Source organism: Mycetomoellerius zeteki, unplaced genomic scaffold (assembly GCF_001594055.1).
Source record: "Mycetomoellerius zeteki isolate Tzet28-1 unplaced genomic scaffold, Tzet1.0 scaffold102, whole genome shotgun sequence".
Classification (NCBI taxonomy): Eukaryota; Metazoa; Arthropoda; class Insecta; order Hymenoptera; family Formicidae; genus Mycetomoellerius; species Mycetomoellerius zeteki.
The window spans coordinates 2070462-2090514 of NW_017255933.1; the positions used below are offsets into that span (position 1 = coordinate 2070462).

The following is a 20053-nucleotide window of genomic DNA, read 5'->3' on the forward strand; positions in this document are numbered from 1 at the left end:
TTTGCTTGTGATTAAAATATAAAAGTGATGCTGAAAAGTTCTTATTTATGCTTACCTATGTACATTGTACATGTATGCCGTATGCACTGTAAAAAGAAATGTGTTTTTTTAATACTTGTCTCTATTTTTTAAATACTTAAAGATGTTTTAGTTTTAAACTTTTTCAATAGATAAAACATTACATGTTTGGATTTAAAACGTATAGTGTTTTAAATCCAAACACGTAGTGTTTTGTCTATTTAAAAAGTTTAAAACTAAAACATCTTAAAAAATGGAGTCAAGAATAAAATATTTTAATATCTTAAAATTAAACATTTCTTTTTTCAGTGTGCGTACTGTAAGTATATCTACTACTGATAATGAGTGTATCAAATGACTATATATAAATGTGTGTTTTATACATACGTATGAGTATAACTTGGACACAGAATGGTAGTGTTCAGCGAGAACATTGCTTGGTATAGAAATGGCGATGAAATGATCAATCTAGTAACAAAAGTCTATTGTTAGTAGCGATATAAAAATTTGGATTTCATAGAAAATTCAAATATCTAAAACTTAAACGTCGTAGAAACATAACGTGTTTACAATATTACAAAAAATAAATAAGTTATAATTATCTATTTAATAATTTAGAATTCTCTGTCTTGTATTTTCTCTATTTCGTCTCTGAAAATTATTATTGCTTCTGTAGATATAATCACGTATTATTGTTAATGTGAACTTTGAATAATGCATATCAAGCCATGAGTTATTTCACGAGAGCTATATTACGAGAGATACATTGTAAAATAAATAATAAAGGTACTGAGTGAGGTAATATTATAGAGTGAAATATGAACATTAGACTTCCATATCTAAAATATTCGATCTGCAAAGCTATAGACTGGCTGACTTGGTCAGTCATTCTAAAGATTTTGTTCTGTATTATACTTGCTGGTCGTGATTACTTGAAGCATAAAATGTAAATTATAAAATATAAAGTACATATAAATATATATATGAAGTATTTATAAAGTATACTTTCGTTATAATTTAATTTTTCTGATTTGGATCTTTTAAAATATATAATTCTTATTTATTACTATTAGATCAATTAAAGAATTGTTTTAGTTATCTGTAAATGTAAAAGATATATAAACATTTGTAATTATCAAAAAATAAGGAAATATTTATTAAACCTCAAGAATAAAAATACGAGAAATTTTTAATTGATAAAAAAGACTGTCAATTATTTTATAAATATATTTAATATAATTAATAATATTATAGGTTACAAAAAATATCCAGAATTAATTGTGTATTTCGCAGATGACATCAAAGAAGAATATTTTTTAAAATGCGCATTCTTAAGCTTAATTTCAAACTTTTAACGATATTTGGATGCTGGCGACCGGATTCTTGGTCGTCACTGCATAAACGCGTAGCATACTACATGTATACCAGTATAATAATTATAATACTAAATACCTTTGTACTATCGCAACTGATGGACGTAATTCTAACTGTAAACAACGCCGATGATTTTTCCGAAAATTTCTTTATATTAATTGCCATGTTCATTTCTTGTTGTAAATTGTTCATTTTACTCATGAATCGCAAAAATATTATTATGTTGATAGGCATTCTAATGAAAGAACCTTGTAGACCGTCGAGATCGTCTGAAATGGAGATTCTATATAAATTCGACGAAAGCATACAGTAAGTATTGACAAACAATAAAAAAAATAAATGATTAAAATGTATTAAATGTTACCTTTTACTTCTAGATTTTTCACATAATTTATAATGTTTTTTTTATTATTCAAACAGATTTAATATGTTTTACCCTCTGACTACTACGTATCACGTATAATGGCTTCTCGCTAATCTATTCTTTGGAACGAAACGCCATATAATGACTTCTCAAACAGTCTTTTAGGATGAAACGCTACTATAATGGCTTTTTTCTAAACTTTTTTGTATACTTTGTCACTATCAAGCAGAAATATTCTCAGTTATTTTGATTTCGAAAACACGTTCGCGGTTTTAATTGAATTTTGCGGCTAAGCTGTATGTATAGTAGATACAGCTTCATGTACCTACCAGCACAGCAGTAGCCAAAGGGTTAATATACTTTATCGTATACAGAAACGTATCCATGTCATAAAAAATAAATTGATTTTTTAATTAATCAACATAAATACGATAAAAACAAAAAAACAAAACTCAAAAATATTACATTTGAGAGTTATTTTATTATTGTTTTAGAATTAACACTCGACGTTTTATATGCTTGGGAACAGTAACATGTTTATGTGTCGTATTGACATCTTTGTCATTGAACTTCAGAACTAGAAAATTAACGTATAGAGCATGGTTGCCATTTGATTATTCGTCAACATTATTGTTCTACCTGATGTATGCTCATCAATTGATATGTTTAATTGCCGGAGGATTTCTAAATATTGGTTGCGATACTCTCATCTGTGGATTATTGGTCCATATTTGCTGTCAAATTGAGATATTGACTTATCGTTTGAAAAATATTGTATCTTATTCAAATATACTTCGCGATTGCGTACATCAACATTATCATATCTTCAAGTAAATCTTACCACATTTTACAAAATACTTTTTAAAATTATGATATTAATTTATCACACGTTTTTTATTACAATATCTTATTAATTGAAAAAAATCGTTAAATTTTAGACTTGCGTTTATTGTAAATGCGAAATTTAGATTAACTATTGCTATCCAATTTGTAACTAGTACGTTGGTGGTATGCTTCAGTCTTTATCAATTAAGTACAGCAACAACAAAAGCTAAATATATTGAAATGATATTATATATATCTTGCATGTTAACAGAAATATTCTTCTATTGCTGGTACGGCAACGAATTAAAAATAAAGGTATGATAACAGACACTTTTTGTTAGTAAGTATAATTGATATAAATGTTCTTAAATAATTTGCTAAATCTATTCAGTTTATATCTAATTGCAAAATGCTAATAGTACATATTGTTGGAGTATATTAATGTCTAAGAAATATTAATAAATATCTTTTGTTAATTGCACAAATGCTATGAAAATACATTTTACATATTTCAGTAGAGTCATCAAATGATCGATAATATTTTTGAAATTGAATGGTTGGCATTGGATGAAAATAGGAAGAAGTCTCTAATGATAATAATGAGCCGGGCAATCGTACCTATTCAGATTACCTGTGCTTATATTGTTCCCATGGATCTTAATTCCTTTATGAGTGTTAGTATGGATATTATTAAAACTAATTAGACAATAAATTTTATTTTCTTGCACTTGTTTTGCATTTACGTGAGGGTTTATAATTGATTTATTACGTTATTATACAATAATCAATAAAATTTAAACAAATTCTTTTAATTTAAATTTAACTGATTAATATATTAAAATTATGCGCACGCTGCATATTAAATAAATTATTATTTGAAACAAGCAGATAATATACAGTGTGTTCAGTAATAATCAAATCACCAGTCATAAGCAGATAGAGCGGACAAAACTGAATCAAAAAGTTCTGTACCATTATACAATTTTCGTAATAGTTAACGAGATATTAATTTCTAAAACTGCTGAACAGCAATGGCCTATCCGCCAAATACAAGTGTGGTGAGGTTATCTACAGTTGTAGATTGCTTGACATGCGAATGTTGTTTACTACGGCTGTGTTCCGATATACACTGTATTGAAAATCTATAGTGCATGTAACGTATATTATAGATTTTCAGTACTGACAGTGTATATCGGAACGCCTGCAATTACTACAAACGGTATTGCGAAAATTGTAAAATGGTACAAGATTTTTCGATTCAATTTCATCCACCCTATTTGCTCACGAAAGGTAATCCGGTCATTACCAGGCATCCTGTATACCTAATATAAATAAATTCAGCAGCATATGTGTTTAATACTCCGAAGAGCTGACGAAGAGCTTAAAATCTGTAACACACACACACACAGTTACTGATGTTGGATCTGTAAGATCAATTTAATTTATGTGAATTAAAAGGCATTTCTCTTAATTTTAAGGAACCAAAACAATTTAATATAAAAAAGCATGAGTACTAAATTTATTTTAATAACAATAATTTAAATTTGCAGATTTAATATAAAGAATATAATTTAATAGATCCAACAGACCCACCGTCAGCTCCGCAAGGTTAATAATTAAAATTTAGCATATCTAATATTGAGGAAATTAGCTGTAAATTTATTAAAAATATATTTAATTCAAAATTATAAGTGTCTATATACTACTTCTAGTTACTTAAGACGTCGTATTCTACATACAACTTACTTCAACAAATCCGGGAATAATTGTATAAGAAGCTGATAGAATTAATGTATTACTCATATCAAATGAGATAAAATCGGGGAAGAGACAGGAGGGAAAGAAAAATGATATACGCAATTAGTATCGTAATTAGTACTTAACGTTTCCATTACATACTGTTATAAAAAATAGATTACTAAATATATAATTTATTCTATCGCATATTCTTCTTATCATTTAATATTTATTAACGTATATATTGCACTTTTTTTTATCTCTCTCTATAACCTACTTTGCAGGTAAAATATAATTTTTAATTATTTTTTATTAAATTATTAATTGACAAATTTATTAAATTAATTAAATTATCTTTTATACAAATATGCTTAAAGAATATACTTTCTATATTAATGTATTTTTCATAATATTACTATTATATTATTACTCATTAGTAATACTTTCTTATCTGTAAAATTGTGCTTGTAGGACAAATAATGCAATTTTGACATTATGATTTTATGAATGAAAGAATACTGTATAAAGGGGGGAAGAGAAATTATAACACTACAATTATTTTAGAAGTATCACAGTAGGTATAGAAATATACTAGATTTCATAAAAACTGGAAATACTTCAAGATTGAATATCGTGAAGAATGAAAGTATCGCAGAAAGTGCCGGCATCAATATTTCATGAAGATAGGTTATAATTATTTGTTTAATATTTGACTATTCTGTCTCGCATTTTTTCTGAAAAGCATTGTTGCATTTAAAGATATAATTAGGTTTGTTCGTATACGTAAATTTTGTTGTATATGTATATATGTTGTCAGTTGAGTTATGAAAAAATTATTTCACTGAGAATACGTTTCGCGAGGGATACGTTACAAAATAAATAATGAAGTTACCAAGTACGAAGGGTGGAAACGTATACAATGGATATCTACGTTTAAGAAATTCGATCCGCAAAGCTATAGACCATTGACATTTGTCAGTTATCCTAAAGATTTTGTCATGTGTTATACTATATGCTGTATTCAGTGGTTATGATTGTTTAAAGTATTTTTTCTTTATATTAATAATTAATTTTCGTCTTTCTTACGGCTAATGTGCAATCTACTTTGATTGTTAATCAAAGAGTTTTTCTAGATATAAACGTAACATACAGTAATATTTTTGGAATACTAAAAATAAGAAAACTTCTATAATAATAGAAGCAATTTTGACAAAACTACATAATATTTTAGAGAAGTATTTAGTATAATTAATAATGACATACGTTATATTTATACAATTTACAGTAATTAATTACATGTACTGTGTGCTTTGTAGAGAATACAAAAAAATAAGCTCTTTAAAAAATGCGTATTCTTAAATTTACTTTTAAACTTTTAACGATATTTGGTTGTTGGCGACTGGATTCTTGGTCGTCGTTATATAAACGTATAACATACTACGTATATACAAGTATAATAGTTTTATTACTATATACCTTTATGCTATCGCAATTGATGGACTTAATATTAACTGTTGATAATGTCGATAATTTTTCGGATAATTTTTTTGTATTAATTGCCATGTTTATTTCTTGCTGTAAATTGTTAATTTTGCTGACGAATCGCAAAAACATTATTATGTTAATCGACATGTTGATGGAGAAACCATATAGACCGTCGAAATCAACTGAAATAGAGATTTTATATAAATTTGATAAAGACATAGAGTAAGTTTTAATAAACAACATTTTATTGTATTATTTGACTTGATACTATTAAAAACTATTGAAATATATTTTATGTTACTTTTTATATTAGAAATTAAAACCATTTTTTTATTTTTTAAATAATTTTAATACGCTTAACACTTAATTTCTTATTATGAATGGAAAATGGAGCAAACATATCCAAGAATTATTAAAAGTAAATTTTTTTTTAAGTTAAAAGAGAGAGAAATAAAAATATATATATTAAAAATTTTATATAAAATTTTGAAAAATTATTACCTATATATTTGAGAAACACTTTATAAATATTTTAGAATTAATACTCGGCGCTTTGTATATTTGGGAGCTGTAACGATGTCATGTATCATCTTATCTTCTTTATCTATGAACTTTAGAAATAGAAAATTAACTTATAGAGCATGGTTACCATTTGAATACTCATCAACGACACTGTTTTATTTGATGTATATTCATCAACTGATAAGTTTGACTACTGCAGCATTCATAAATATTGGTTGTGACACTCTCATCTGTGGATTACTGGTTCATATTTGCTGTCAAATTGAGATCTTGACTTATCGCTTGAGGAAAATTATATCTTATTCTAACGTTCTCCGTGGTTGTGTACATCAACATTATCATATTATCAGGTTAAATCTTATAATTTTATAAATTTTGGAAATTCTTATAATAACTTTTAATATAGCTTTTAATAATAGTTTTTAAATTATACTTCTTATCATAATATTGTTTTTATTATGTTTATTGTTTTAAAATATGTATATACGTATTATTAGTATGTCGTTACATAAGCAAAATTAAATTTTAGACTTGCGTATATTGTAAATACGAAATTTAGACTGGTAATTATTATTCAATTTATAACAAGTATGTTGATAATGTGCTTCAGCCTTTATCAAATAAGCAAAACAACTACAAAAACCAAATACATTGAAATGACATTATATATATCTAGCGCGTTAACACAAATCTTCTTCTATTGTTGGTACGGAAATGAAATAAAGATAAAGGTATGGTAATATAGACATTTAGTAGATATGGTAAATATAAATGCTTTTAAATAATATGTCAAATATTTATAATTTTAATCTATATTTAATAACAAAAACTGATGATACATATTGTTAAAGCATTTCAATATTTAAGAGATATATATTAGTAACATAATTATTTTTTATTTCTTGAACAAAAACTACATCCATGGATAAATTTTACATATTTCAGTAGAGTCATCAAATGATCGATAACATTTTCGAAATGGAGTGGCTAACACTGGATGAAAGTAAAAAGAAATCTCTAATAATAATAATGAGGCGGATAATTGTGCCTATTCAAATTACTTGCGCTTATATTATTCCTATGAATCTTGATTCCTTTATGGGTGTTAGTATAGATATTAGTGAAACTAATTTCGCCAAATTCTATTTTCAAATATATTTAAATATGCTGTTTTGCATTTAAGATATTTATAATATATGAGGAGTAGAATTTCAAAATGCGTTTTGTCTAAAATTTATAATTTTCAAAAAACGAGAAGGAAAGTTGCATGTTTTACAGAAAATAACATTTTGCCAATCAATAAAATGTGAAATGTTCAACAAAATTGTTAAACAGTTGCTAAAAATGTTAAACAAATACATTTTGTTTGTCTTTAGTTAAACATAATGCACTTCGAATGTCAAGATTTTTCTCAGTACATAAATTGATGGTGTAAAAATACTTTCAGAAATGAATCTCTCTCTCTCTCTCTCTCTCTCTCTCAACACTGAACACTATGCCATCTTTAATTAAAAAAATGAAATTTTGGACAAAATGCATTTTAGAAGTCTGCTCCTCATATATTACTTTATCATGTTACTAAAATAAATTAAAAATCAAAGTTTAAGTAAATTTTAGCAATTTAATTTTATTTAAGTAATAAATTGAAATTATGCACAAGGAATAAGAATTTGGAATTATTGTTTGGAATCAAAAGCAGATTCAGCATCTTGTGTAATGTAATAATATTACAGTCTAATGTATCTAATATTATTGGCGAAATCAGTTGCAAATTTATTAATTACAGAATATATTTAAATCAAGATTAGGAGTGTTTATACACTAATTCTAGATACTCAAGACGTCGTATTCTACTTACAACTTACTTGAAAAAATACGGGTGTAATTCTGTAAAAGATTGATGGCAAAAACATACTCATGAAATTAAATCTTAAAAGAGCAAGAAAAAAGGAAAAAGTATATATACTGTTAAAAGTATTTATACTGTTAGTATTTATAATTAGCATTTATTACGTTCAAATCATCTAACATAAAAATAATAAAGAAAAATTATCTAAATGTGTTATTTATCTTGCTGCACATTTTCCTTATTATTTTACATTTATTAACATCTATTTTATATCTATTTTATATTTTGTATTTTCTTGCGTATTCTGTCTTTTATGCCACATTTCACAAATGTAATATAATTTAAACATCTGTCTCTAACGGAAGTCAGAAATCATAATACCTGAAATCAATACGGAAATAGAATCATGTACGACAACGACTTAGCAACACGCTTAGTGGCATGACAAATAAAATATTTTTAAACTTGAGAAATGCAGATATAACTGAATTACTTACATTAAAATTTATGATAAAATAATAATCGGGACATTTCCATTTCTTACATGATATTTGTGACTAAATATAAAAACGTTATTTAAAAAATATTAGCATATAAACGTTGTATTTTCAGAGATCGTTATTACCGTATACCTAACGGAACAATAAATATGTATGTATGGGATCAATGATTCAAGTCTGATATTATGATAATAACATAATAGTATGGACTATGGAATCTTTGAAGAAAAGAACGGGGCATAAACGTTCCACGGTTGTCAGTCGTTCAGAAAATGTCTTATTTGTTGTTTCTTAATACATTTTAAAGATGCTATAGTTTTAGAAATATTGAAGTAAATAAAATTTTGTGTAAAATATTTTTCAACATCTTTCGCAAATAATTTTTTCTGTATGATATTTGCAATTACTGTGCAAAAATTTAAGTGAAGTTAAAATATAAAAAAACCGATATAACGTGAAATAAAAGATGCACATCTTGCAATTAACCTTTAAGATTCTGACGATTGTTGGATGTTGGCGGCCGCAATCATGCTCGTCACTTTACTTGCGTATAATATATGATGCATACACGGTTTTTATGATTATATTATTGTATACTTTTTTGATATCGCAATTTTTGGATATTATCTGGAATGTTGATAATGCTGAAGATTTTACCGAAAATTTGTACGCCACGATGGCATCGGTTGTTTCATGTTCTAAAATGCTCAGTTTGTTAGTGAATCGAAAGAATATTAATATGTTAATCAACGTATTCCTCGAAAAGCCATATAAACCGTTGGAGATGGACGAAATGAGAATTCGATATAAATTCGATAGACTTATATAGTAAGTTTTATCGCATAATAATAAAGATTACTTTCAAAAATAAGTTAATGATAAATTTAGAAAAACTTATTGTAAATTTTTATTTTGTTTTTTTATATGAAAATTATATATAAACACGTAGTACTAAATAATAACATCTAATTGTTACAAGTATTTTTATATTTTGATAATTAATAATTAAATATTAGAAGTTGTATTACATAAATAAGCGTAACTATCTCCGCAGTCATTTTGCAGTATCAACACACTCTACTATACGATTTTGGTGGAAACAACTTGCGCATGTATAACTGTGACATCTTTATTCACGGTGTTCAGAAAAGGAAATTTAACATACAGAGCATGGCTACCGTATGACTATTATTCGTCTAGCATCATATTTTGTCTTACATATGCTCATCAACTTATTAGCCTGACGGCTGGATCGCTCGTCAATGTGGCTTGTGACAGTTTCATTTGCGGATTGTTGGTGCATATTTGCTGCCAAATCGAGATCTTAGAATGCCGTCTAAGCAAAGTATTGAATGATAACGATACTCTTTGCGACTGTGTACGTCACCACGACAGTATATTGCAGTTAGTTGTTTTATCTTATTGTTTTGAAAATATCTTACACATACTACTAAAAAAGTAAAAGTAAAGATCTTACAATAATAAAAAAATTTTTTTTGTTATATATTTGTATATTTTTTGTTCTGATTCGTAGTATCTACTTTATTTCTCTTGAAAAATTTTGAAAGGTACTATTTATATGTAATATATATTTTACAGATATGCACTCAAATTAAACAATAAATTCAGAATGACTATTGCCATGCAATTTGTAGTGAGTACATTGGTGGTATGTTCTAATTTGTACCAAATGACTAAATCAACGAGTTTAAATGCGAGCTATCTTCCCTTAATATTATACATGTCCTGTATGTTGACACAAATTTTCATCTATTGTTGGTACGGAAACGAAGTAAAGTTAAAGGTACGTGTAATTAAGTTGTTACGCATTTTTTTATTTTAAAAACCTAAAATGTACATAATTTATTAAATATTAAATATTAAAGATGTTAAAGTCAATAAATAAAATTATGTAATAATACACGATAAAATTTTCTAATCAAATTTGTGATTCTAAAAGAATCACAAAATTTGTTAATTCTAATGGATTAAGTAATGATATTTTCTACGGTTCAAATAATTAAATTTGTTAATTTTAAAAAATTAATGATACTTCCTATGTTTGAAATATAGAGCATTCAACTGCTCGACAACGTTTTCGCGATGGATTGGATGACGATGAACAGAAATCTGAAAAGAAACTTATTAATAATTATGAGTCGTGCAGCAGTACCAATAGAATTTACCAGCGCTTACGTACTGTCTATGAATCTCGATTCTTTTGTTGGGGTTAGTAAAATTAATTTTCAATTTTATGATTTGTTATTGGCGCAATTAATAGATTTTATTTTTGGTTTAAATATATTTTATTTTTGAAAATAAGAAAATGAATAATTTATATAGAAGTTTAATTTAAAAATAATTTTGATACAACACTGAGTTAATGAAAATAATGTTTATATACATTTGTTGCAGTTACTTAAAACATCATATTCAGCTTATAACATATTAAAACAAGTGTAGGAATCGTAAGTGAAAGAATCGTATGAAAAAATTGAGATTACTGAAATGTTTTCCAATATGTTATCTTGTTAATAAATCTGTAGAAGTTTGCATCACAACTAGTATTTCATCTGTGGACAAATAAGTAACAATTGCTTATATGCGTTCTATTATAATAACTTTATAACTTTATAATTTTAATAACTTTATACGACATATTGAGGAAAAGATTGGAGATATTTTTTTTTAATTAAAAAATAGACGTTTCAATATACAGGATGTTCCGTAAGTTTTTGCCAGTCGCTTTTGTGTAGATAGAGCGGACTAAACTGAGTCGAAAAGTTCTCTACCATTTTGCAATTTTCGCAATGGTTAACGAGATATTAATTACTAAAAATCGCTGAATATTGGTTTTCAATAATTTTTTACTCAAATACTATCAACTTTACAAAAAAAAACAGCGAGAAATAAAAATTATTTATTTTCTTCCATCTACACAATATTTCTCTATCTACACAAAAGCGATTGGCAAAAGCTTATGGAACCCTGTATGTATAATAAGAAATACCTATTAATCCTGTATATATATATATATATATAACACAACAGATCCAAAATAAACATTGATGCATGTGCACTTTTAAAAAGTTTTTCCTATTTATATTTTGTTACAGATTATGATTGTTCAAATTGAAATAGAATTAGAAATTAGAATTTGAGACGAATGATAAATACAGAGCGCTAGCAACATTGATAAATATTTACTAAGTAAATTGGTGGGTTACTTGTATTACGATTTCAGAAAGGTAAAACGCAATTCATGGTCTATTAAGTTTCTACGACTTCCTGCTTTCTTTTTACATTTTCTCTCTCCTCGCTGTATTATTATATCACATAGTTGTCATATAAAGTTTGCATTTGATGAAAATGTACGTGCATGCAAACCGTAGCAGGAAAGTAGGGAATAATATTGCGAGTTTAGTATTACGATAATTATATAGCTGCCAAGCGGGGAGGGGAAGAGCAGTATTGTCAGAAAGTCATATCATGCGGCTATAGACATTCTGAGGTTTGTCGCATAGAATTTCGCAAAGCTAGTTCACGGTGCTATTGAAAAAAAGAGATTTTTGTTTTACATATGTAAAGAAACTTTTTTGTACAATACTTTTATTATTGATTTATACCTTTAATTCTTCATATTCTACAAAATTAAGTACATTCACATATGACACGTGAATCTTACCTATATTATTGTATTATGTTACTTATATATTAAACAAATATCTATGTCAAAAGAGCGTGCCGTATATAATATAATCAGTTAACATTTAATATTTTGTGAGAACAGTTTATTAGCATTATTAATTAAGAGAAGAAAACGTTATTGATATTATATTAATATATTTAATCATACGATTTACATAAATTACAACAACAAGAACAATTTAATATAACGTTATTAATATTGAGAGTGACATTAAGAACACGGAAAATGCAGGTTCTTAAATTTACATTAAAAATTCTTACGGTTGTGGGATGTTGGCCACCAAATTCATGGACTTCATTGTGTAAACGTACTATGTATAACGCATATACCACTTTTGTAATATTGTTGCTTTTCACCTTCATGCTGCCACAACTTATGGATGTCGTTTTGAACGTCGACAATACCGACGATTTTACGGATACTTTCTATATAATGCTTGCTATAATTATTTCTTGTTGTAAAATGATCGGTCTTTTGATAAATCGCAAGAATATAGGAATATTAACCAATATTCTTACTCAGAAACCATTTATCCCATTAGGGGTTGACGAAATAGAAATCCGCCATAAATTCGACAAAATAATACAGTAAGTTAAAAGTTCTCTCTCTATTTTCTTTCTCTTTAACAATGTATAAAAATATTTCAAAAATTTGGTAAAAGTAATTAATTTATACAGAATAATAGTACAAAGAAAAATGTTTAATGTGCAATGAAAAATATAAAAAAACAAACTGCTTATCTATTTTGTAGGACGAATACATTATGGTATACAATTTTGGTCGAGACGACATGTGCATGCGTCGTGTTGACATCATTATTTACCGATTTTCAGAAAGGTAATTTAACGTACAGAGAGTGGATACCGTATAACTACACATCCGAGGTGATATTCTGTATCATATATGCTCGTCAATTAATAAGCTCGACTATTGGCTCTATGGTGAACGTTGCGTGCGACAGTCTGATTTGTGGTTTATTATTACACGTATGCTGTCAGCTTGAAATACTGGAGTGCCGGCTGAAAAAGATCTTCCTCGGCCAAAACAATTTGCGCGAATGTGTACATCAGCACGACTGTATATTTAAGTTAGTCTCTTTGACAATCTTGCAGATTGTAAAATGGTGAAAAAAATATTTGGAAAATTGAAAATCAAATGGCTGATGACGCCACATTGGCGTAATTTTAGTTCCTATCGAGCACTACCCGGCCTACATAGTGTTGATGTTTTTATATGTAGAATAATTAGAGGAATCATATTGTACATATGTATAAACGAATCATATAATTCCATTTAAAAAGATAGAGATAGTCTATGACTACGAAAAATTTATTTTTTTTTCAAAAATTAATTTTATCATTATTTGCACCCTTTCAAATCAACAACTGTTGTCTAAAATGTTTTTTCATATTTTTCGTATTTTTTATAGTATTCGGGTCATTATATTTAAAATTTTTACTCTGTATAAATATCTTTTAAAAATATTCTGAATGTAAAAATTTATATTCAAATAAATTTGTATTTTAAATAAATATATATTTTTTAACGTTTGTATTTTGCAGATTTGCATTAATGGTGAATGAAAAATTCAAGATAATTATCGCTATTCAATTTATTGTAAGCACGCTGGTGGTATGTTCCAATTTGTATCAATTAGCAAAGATGACATTGACTGCGCGATGCTTTCCATTGATATTATACACATGCTCCATGCTCACACAAATTCTTATTTATTGCTGGTATGGAAACGAAGTAAAGATAAAGGTGCATATTTCGGAAAGCTTGAACGTTAAGTATTGTATAATTTATTCAATACTTACGCGATATTAAAAACTTCCTATAGCTATAAAATTGTTGGTCTTATTATAAATACTCCATCCATCGATTTTAGGAATAAAATTCTCAGCTTATGAAAAATCACTGTAACAACAAAAAAACTCTAACTGATATAAGAAAACATTAGTTACACAATTTCTTTTTAAGAATCTTATATAACGTTTTTCAATTTATATACATATTTTTTAATACAGAGTGTTCAACTCACCGTTAGTATCTTTGGAATGGGTTGGTTAACAATGAAGCAAAACAGAAAACAGAGTTTATTAATAATTATGAATCGCTCATTAATACCTATTGAATTTTCTAGCGCATACATTCTTACGATGAACCTTAATTCTTTTGTGAGCGTAAGTATAGCAAGTCCATTATCACACTAAACAATTAGTAATCAATTAATAATAATATATATTTTATTAGAAATATAGTAGATATCAATTTTTATAATTTGTACACTAAAAAATTTATGACATACATATCAAAATTTAATATATCTTTTTAATCATATTATGCTATTCCAAAAATTATGCATTATTCTTTTTACATAAAAGCTAACTTCCCCATAAAGCTTTTTGGAAATTATAGTACTTATGCATTACATATATTTTATTATTTGGCAATATAATTTAATATTTTACAAAATTAGCAACTACAATATAAATTTGAAAAAAGATTTATCTTTTCATTACAGTTACTTAAAACGTCATATTCGGCTTATAGCATACTACAACAAATGCAAACAACATAATTTAAATGGAAGATAGTATACAAGCTAGGGAGCCATATTTTCTAATTAAATTATTATGTATTATTAATGTTAATCATTTAAGTTTCCTGTTATCTATTATATGATGTTAGTAAATAATTAAATAACAATTATTGATTATTATATGTTTATTTTTTATTAGATTTTTATTTACAATCTTCTATAGTTTAAAATGTTTTATTTTTACTGCTGTTATTTATTTATTTAAACATTTTCTCTTTATTTAATCTTCAATATGAAAAATTTTAATGTAAGAATTTTTCGACATTTTTTCCTCACTTTATATACATAATACTTGGTTATTATTTTCCGAAGTAAATAGATACAATACAATTCTGCGCAATATGATATTTTACTAGCTCAGAATCAACTGAAGATATTACAGCGTGTATATTCGCTTTACCTATATATGTATATTTAATAAGCTCTTTGAATCGTTTGTATCTTGCCAGAATTATCGATCAATATAAGCAACAGAATTAACGATGACAGCCAGCTGTGAGGCGGAACTGACGACAATAAAAATTCCATATTTTTATATGTAAGTATAGATTACTTACATTAAAATTTCATGGTGACACACCTTAATTTATGGTCTACGGATTTCGTTGTCGACAAGTTTTTTTTCTTTAGACCATTTTAATGTCTATTTTTTATTACCTAATGGTTTACATAAAGTCGCAAAAAAGACACACAGCTATACATATTATTTTATAAAAGTATTATTACCAGTCGGAATATATTACAAGTTACGTATACATATAATTATCATGATGACATGTGTAGCTCTCCGCCATGGGCTACAAAGAGGCGAACAATGAATGCAGAAAGTAACGTTGCGTCTATAGACATTGTAAAATTTGTCGAAGTTCCGCAAAATTGTTGTAAAATCAATGTACAAAATTTACATCAAACTGCTTGATATTTTTTATTTGTGTAAGTCATTTATATTATGAATATTATTTTCTAAAGTTAACGAATAAAATGCAATTCTGCGTAATATTTATTTTGCTTATTTAATATTGATTGAATAAATTAACTAATTATACAAGTGATTGAAATTTATTCAATTACTAATCTTATATTTACATACAGTATAAAATGTTGCGTGTCACAAATTATTGTAAAAGTGGACCCATTACATTATATTATACTATACACTACACACACACACACACATACATGTCATACACACTGTACTTCATTGAAATAAACATAAGATTGTAGAAACGGGTAATCGCGTTTGGTATCCCTTACTTCACGTAAAAAACAATATGATTAATCGATAAGTCTAGTTCGGTAACTATGACAACAATTGGTCGCGACTAATTACGAAAATCGTTATATAATGCGGCATCCTTTTAACTGTTCACCAGTGTCCTAGTGTTCACACAAAGGTAAGGTCGAGACCTTGCCTAGATATAAGTGTATAAACCATCCACAATAAACAGTGTTAAATATATGTGGATTATTTTGTCTTCTACACAACAATAAAATATATTTTATGTTTATTAAAAATAAAAATATATACATATATATATATATATTATATAAGATTAAAATATAAAAATGAAATTTAAATTACAAAATGTTATTGTAATTTTCATATAAATATTTTAAATTGTTCTTTGAAATGAAAGTATTTAATTGTAAGTTTATTTATCTAAAAAATTTTAGCTTAAGCATATAATATTTTCTGTATCTTTAATAATTACATCACATAACTATGTCTCTTATAGAAGACATATGCAATAGTACATATATATAGTATATATATAACAAGTGTTTTATTTTAAACTATAGAGAGCGAATAAAAGATGTTTCGAGAAATGCAAGTTATGCAATTTCCAATGAAAATGCTCACGGTAGCAGGATGCCGGCCACCAGTCTTCTGGTCTTCATTATGGAAACGGACAGTGTACAATGTATATACAATTTTCGTGTGTTTACTACTGCTCACTTTCTTGTTACCACAACTCATGGATATTATCCTGAATGTTAATAATGCGGACGATTTTACGGATACTTTTTATATAATGTTGGCCATGGTCATCGCTTGCTGCAAGATGCTCAGTCTATTGCTAAATCGCAAGAATATCGAGATATTAACTGACACATTGGTTGAGAAACCATTTAGACCTTTGGAACCAGATGAAATTGAGATTCGACAAAAATATAATAACCTAATACAGTAAGGAGTTGCTTCCATTTAAGGAATAAAAGATCTGCATGTTTTAATTTTATTGTTTCATGATTCCCTTTATATTAGTTCTAATATATAATATCTTAACGTTATATGTTTATATATAATTATTTTGCATTTTTAAATTTAATTGACAAAAATGGCAAATACAAGATACTATATTTATTAATAAAATAAACAATAAATAAACAAAATCTTTTTGTTATTTTAAGAAAGAAGTAGGAAATATATTTTTCCTTTCTTTTTAATTAAAGGAGAAAAATACAAAACAAAGTCATCGTGAATTAGTCCAGCCTCCATAGTCATTTTGCAGGACCAATTCTATAATCTACACGATTTTTGTTGAGATAACTTGCGGATGCATGAATTTAACATCTTTGCTTACGGATTTCCGGCAAGGAAATTTAGCGTATAGAGAATGGATACCCTTCGAGTGGTCCGATACACTGTATTATCTCACGTACTTTCGTCAATTAATGGGCTTAACGGCTGCATCGATCGTGAACGTTGCTTGCGATATAATAATTTGTGGATTGCTGCTACATATTTACTGTCAAATCGAGATCTTAGAGTGCCGTGTGAGAAAATCCTTGCGCAATCGAGGCGACTTGGGTGATTGTGTACGTCAGCACGATCGTATCTACAAGTTAGTTTTTGTATAGAATTTTATGTACTTAAATGTTTCTCTTAATTAATCTTAAGGTACAAAGCATACAACGTAGCGCGCGCGCACACGCGACATACAGTCTTAACTTTAATTATTTTAATATATTTTTTCATATTTTACTTGCAATCATGTGCGTTTGAATGTTAAATTTTGTTTATTAATTAGATAGGAATTGTTTAATTTAGTCCAGAATATCATAATATATTTAATTAGTCATGAGCAATAATAATCATTTTAAGGGTAATAATATTGTTCTTTTTTCTAGATTTGCATATATGATGAATGAAAAGTTCAGAATTATAATCGCCGTTCAATTCATCGCAAGTATGCTAGTGGTATGTTCCAATCTTTATCGATTGGCGAAAACCACATTGAGCCCAAAATATATTCCATTAATGTTATACACAGTCTGTATGTGTTCGCAAATTTTTATCTATTGTTGGTACGGAAACGAAGTGAAATTAAAGGTACTATTTTGTGTACATATACCGTTTGATCAACGTATCTATAAAAAATATTGATAACAAAATCCCAGTATCATATTAATAATAGAATAAGGAACATAATTTTTTAAGGCTTTGATTTATATAATTTGTGTTATCACATATACGGTCCTATAATATATATTGTTTATTTACGTCACCTAAAGAGACGTTGTTCCTTCATATGTCAATTATTGCGAAAAATATTACTAAGACCTCGGTGATCTAAAGGCTTAGGATGCTCACCCGGAAAGCAAGAGATCCGGGTTCGACTTTCGGCCGAGGTAATATTTTTCGCAATAAGAATTAATTATTTACAGATTTTAATATGTTATTCAACATTATTAAGATCGTTGCGAAAAAGCATCAAATTGTTAAATTGCTAGTCAATTTAACTCGTGATATTACTGCGGTAGTTTAGTAGAGTTAGCGTTTCAAGACTGAAAAATCATTTCGGCGCGCGTTTCAAAAGACTACATACGTAGTACTCGTATATAAATTCACACAGAATCGTACAAGCATTTAAGATCCAGCTAGACCATTTAAGACTTTGATTTATATTGTTTGTGTTATCACATATACGGTCCTATAATATATTATTATATTGATAATTTTTAATTTAAATTTAACATTTATATTGATATATAATACATTAAATATCGCTTATAGTCGCAATAAGAAATATTACATATGTAATTATATTTATCTGAACTTCTATTATAGAGCATTCAATTTTCCAATGAAATTTTCGGAATGAATTGGATAACAGCAGATAAAAAAGTAAGAGAAAATCTTATAATGATTATGAACCGTTCTCTGATACCAATCGAATTTTCTAGTGCCCATATTCTTACTGTGAATCTAGATTCATTCGTGAAGGTTAGAGATAAATTTTTTATAACTGCAAAGTTGGCGGCACATGATGCTTGTTTTTTGCTGGATTGCTAGCTGGATTAAATTCTTGCCACCGTATTATTGGCTGCGATGCTGGCACTATCAGCAGGATAGGCACTATCAGCAGGCATTATACGATAGCAAGAATCTAATCCAACTGGGAATTCAGCGGGAAAACAAACATCGTTTGCCGCCGATTTATTAAGAAACTATTGAATTAAAAAATGTTACGTAAATATTGATATATTCTTTAGCTGCTTAAGATGTCGTATTCAGTATTTAATATACTTAAACAAACAAAAGAAGAATAGTGCTAATGCTAAGGAAGGATAAAAAGTATTTAAAATATAAGCAGTGTCAAGGAACTTTGAACATTAAGTGTAAAAATGTCTGCGATAGTAATCGTAGTTTCTTGCGCAATTTCAAGTCGCAAATATTACATAAATAAATAAAGAAGTTTTACTTATCTGTATTTTTTTGATATTACGCCTTTCACCTGTTTTTTATCATAAAAAATTCCGAAGACTATTATTAACTCAAACATATATATACATATATATACATAAAGTACTCAAATATATATAGAATCAGATTTCATAAGTATTTAAAAAATTACAAAGAATATATTATACAATCAGACAATTACAAGATCTTCAAAGAAAGATCATCAAACAAATTGGAATAACATTTATGTACAAAAAGTAATTCAAAAGATATATCAGAAAAAATAAAGAAAACGGTTGCGAAAATGAATAAATTAAAGATCTTGCTTTCCCGTTTATACTTATTAAAAAATGCATGCACATACCGAGAAAAAGATTG

General features: G+C 27.2%; 4 protein-coding genes across 4 annotated transcripts; all 4 read left to right on the top strand.

Moving 5' to 3' along the window:
• The first annotated feature begins 1339 nt into the window (after positions 1 to 1339).
• On the top strand, positions 1340 to 4347 carry LOC108731834 (odorant receptor 46a-like). The gene is made up of 5 exons (XM_018462359.1): positions 1340 to 1701; positions 2251 to 2586; positions 2695 to 2896; positions 3100 to 3255; positions 4294 to 4347. Exons 1-5 carry the CDS (start codon positions 1340 to 1342, stop codon positions 4345 to 4347), a joined length of 1110 nt encoding a protein of 369 aa, XP_018317861.1.
• A 4793-nt stretch (positions 4348 to 9140) lies between these two features.
• Positions 9141 to 11137, top strand: LOC108731845 (odorant receptor 46a-like). The gene is made up of 5 exons (XM_018462370.1): positions 9141 to 9502; positions 9740 to 10078; positions 10274 to 10478; positions 10748 to 10903; positions 11090 to 11137. Exons 1-5 carry the CDS (start codon positions 9141 to 9143, stop codon positions 11135 to 11137), a joined length of 1110 nt encoding a protein of 369 aa, XP_018317872.1.
• A 1621-nt stretch (positions 11138 to 12758) lies between these two features.
• LOC108731934 (odorant receptor 46a-like) lies at positions 12759 to 14967 on the top strand. The gene is made up of 5 exons (XM_018462496.1): positions 12759 to 12970; positions 13135 to 13470; positions 13946 to 14147; positions 14414 to 14569; positions 14911 to 14967. Exons 1-5 carry the CDS (start codon positions 12759 to 12761, stop codon positions 14965 to 14967), a joined length of 963 nt encoding a protein of 320 aa, XP_018317998.1.
• A 2063-nt stretch (positions 14968 to 17030) lies between these two features.
• Positions 17031 to 19542, top strand: LOC108731853 (odorant receptor 94a-like). The gene is made up of 5 exons (XM_018462381.1): positions 17031 to 17176; positions 17502 to 17834; positions 18121 to 18322; positions 19061 to 19216; positions 19486 to 19542. Exons 1-5 carry the CDS (start codon positions 17031 to 17033, stop codon positions 19540 to 19542), a joined length of 894 nt encoding a protein of 297 aa, XP_018317883.1.
• Positions 19543 to 20053: the final 511 nt, after the last annotated feature.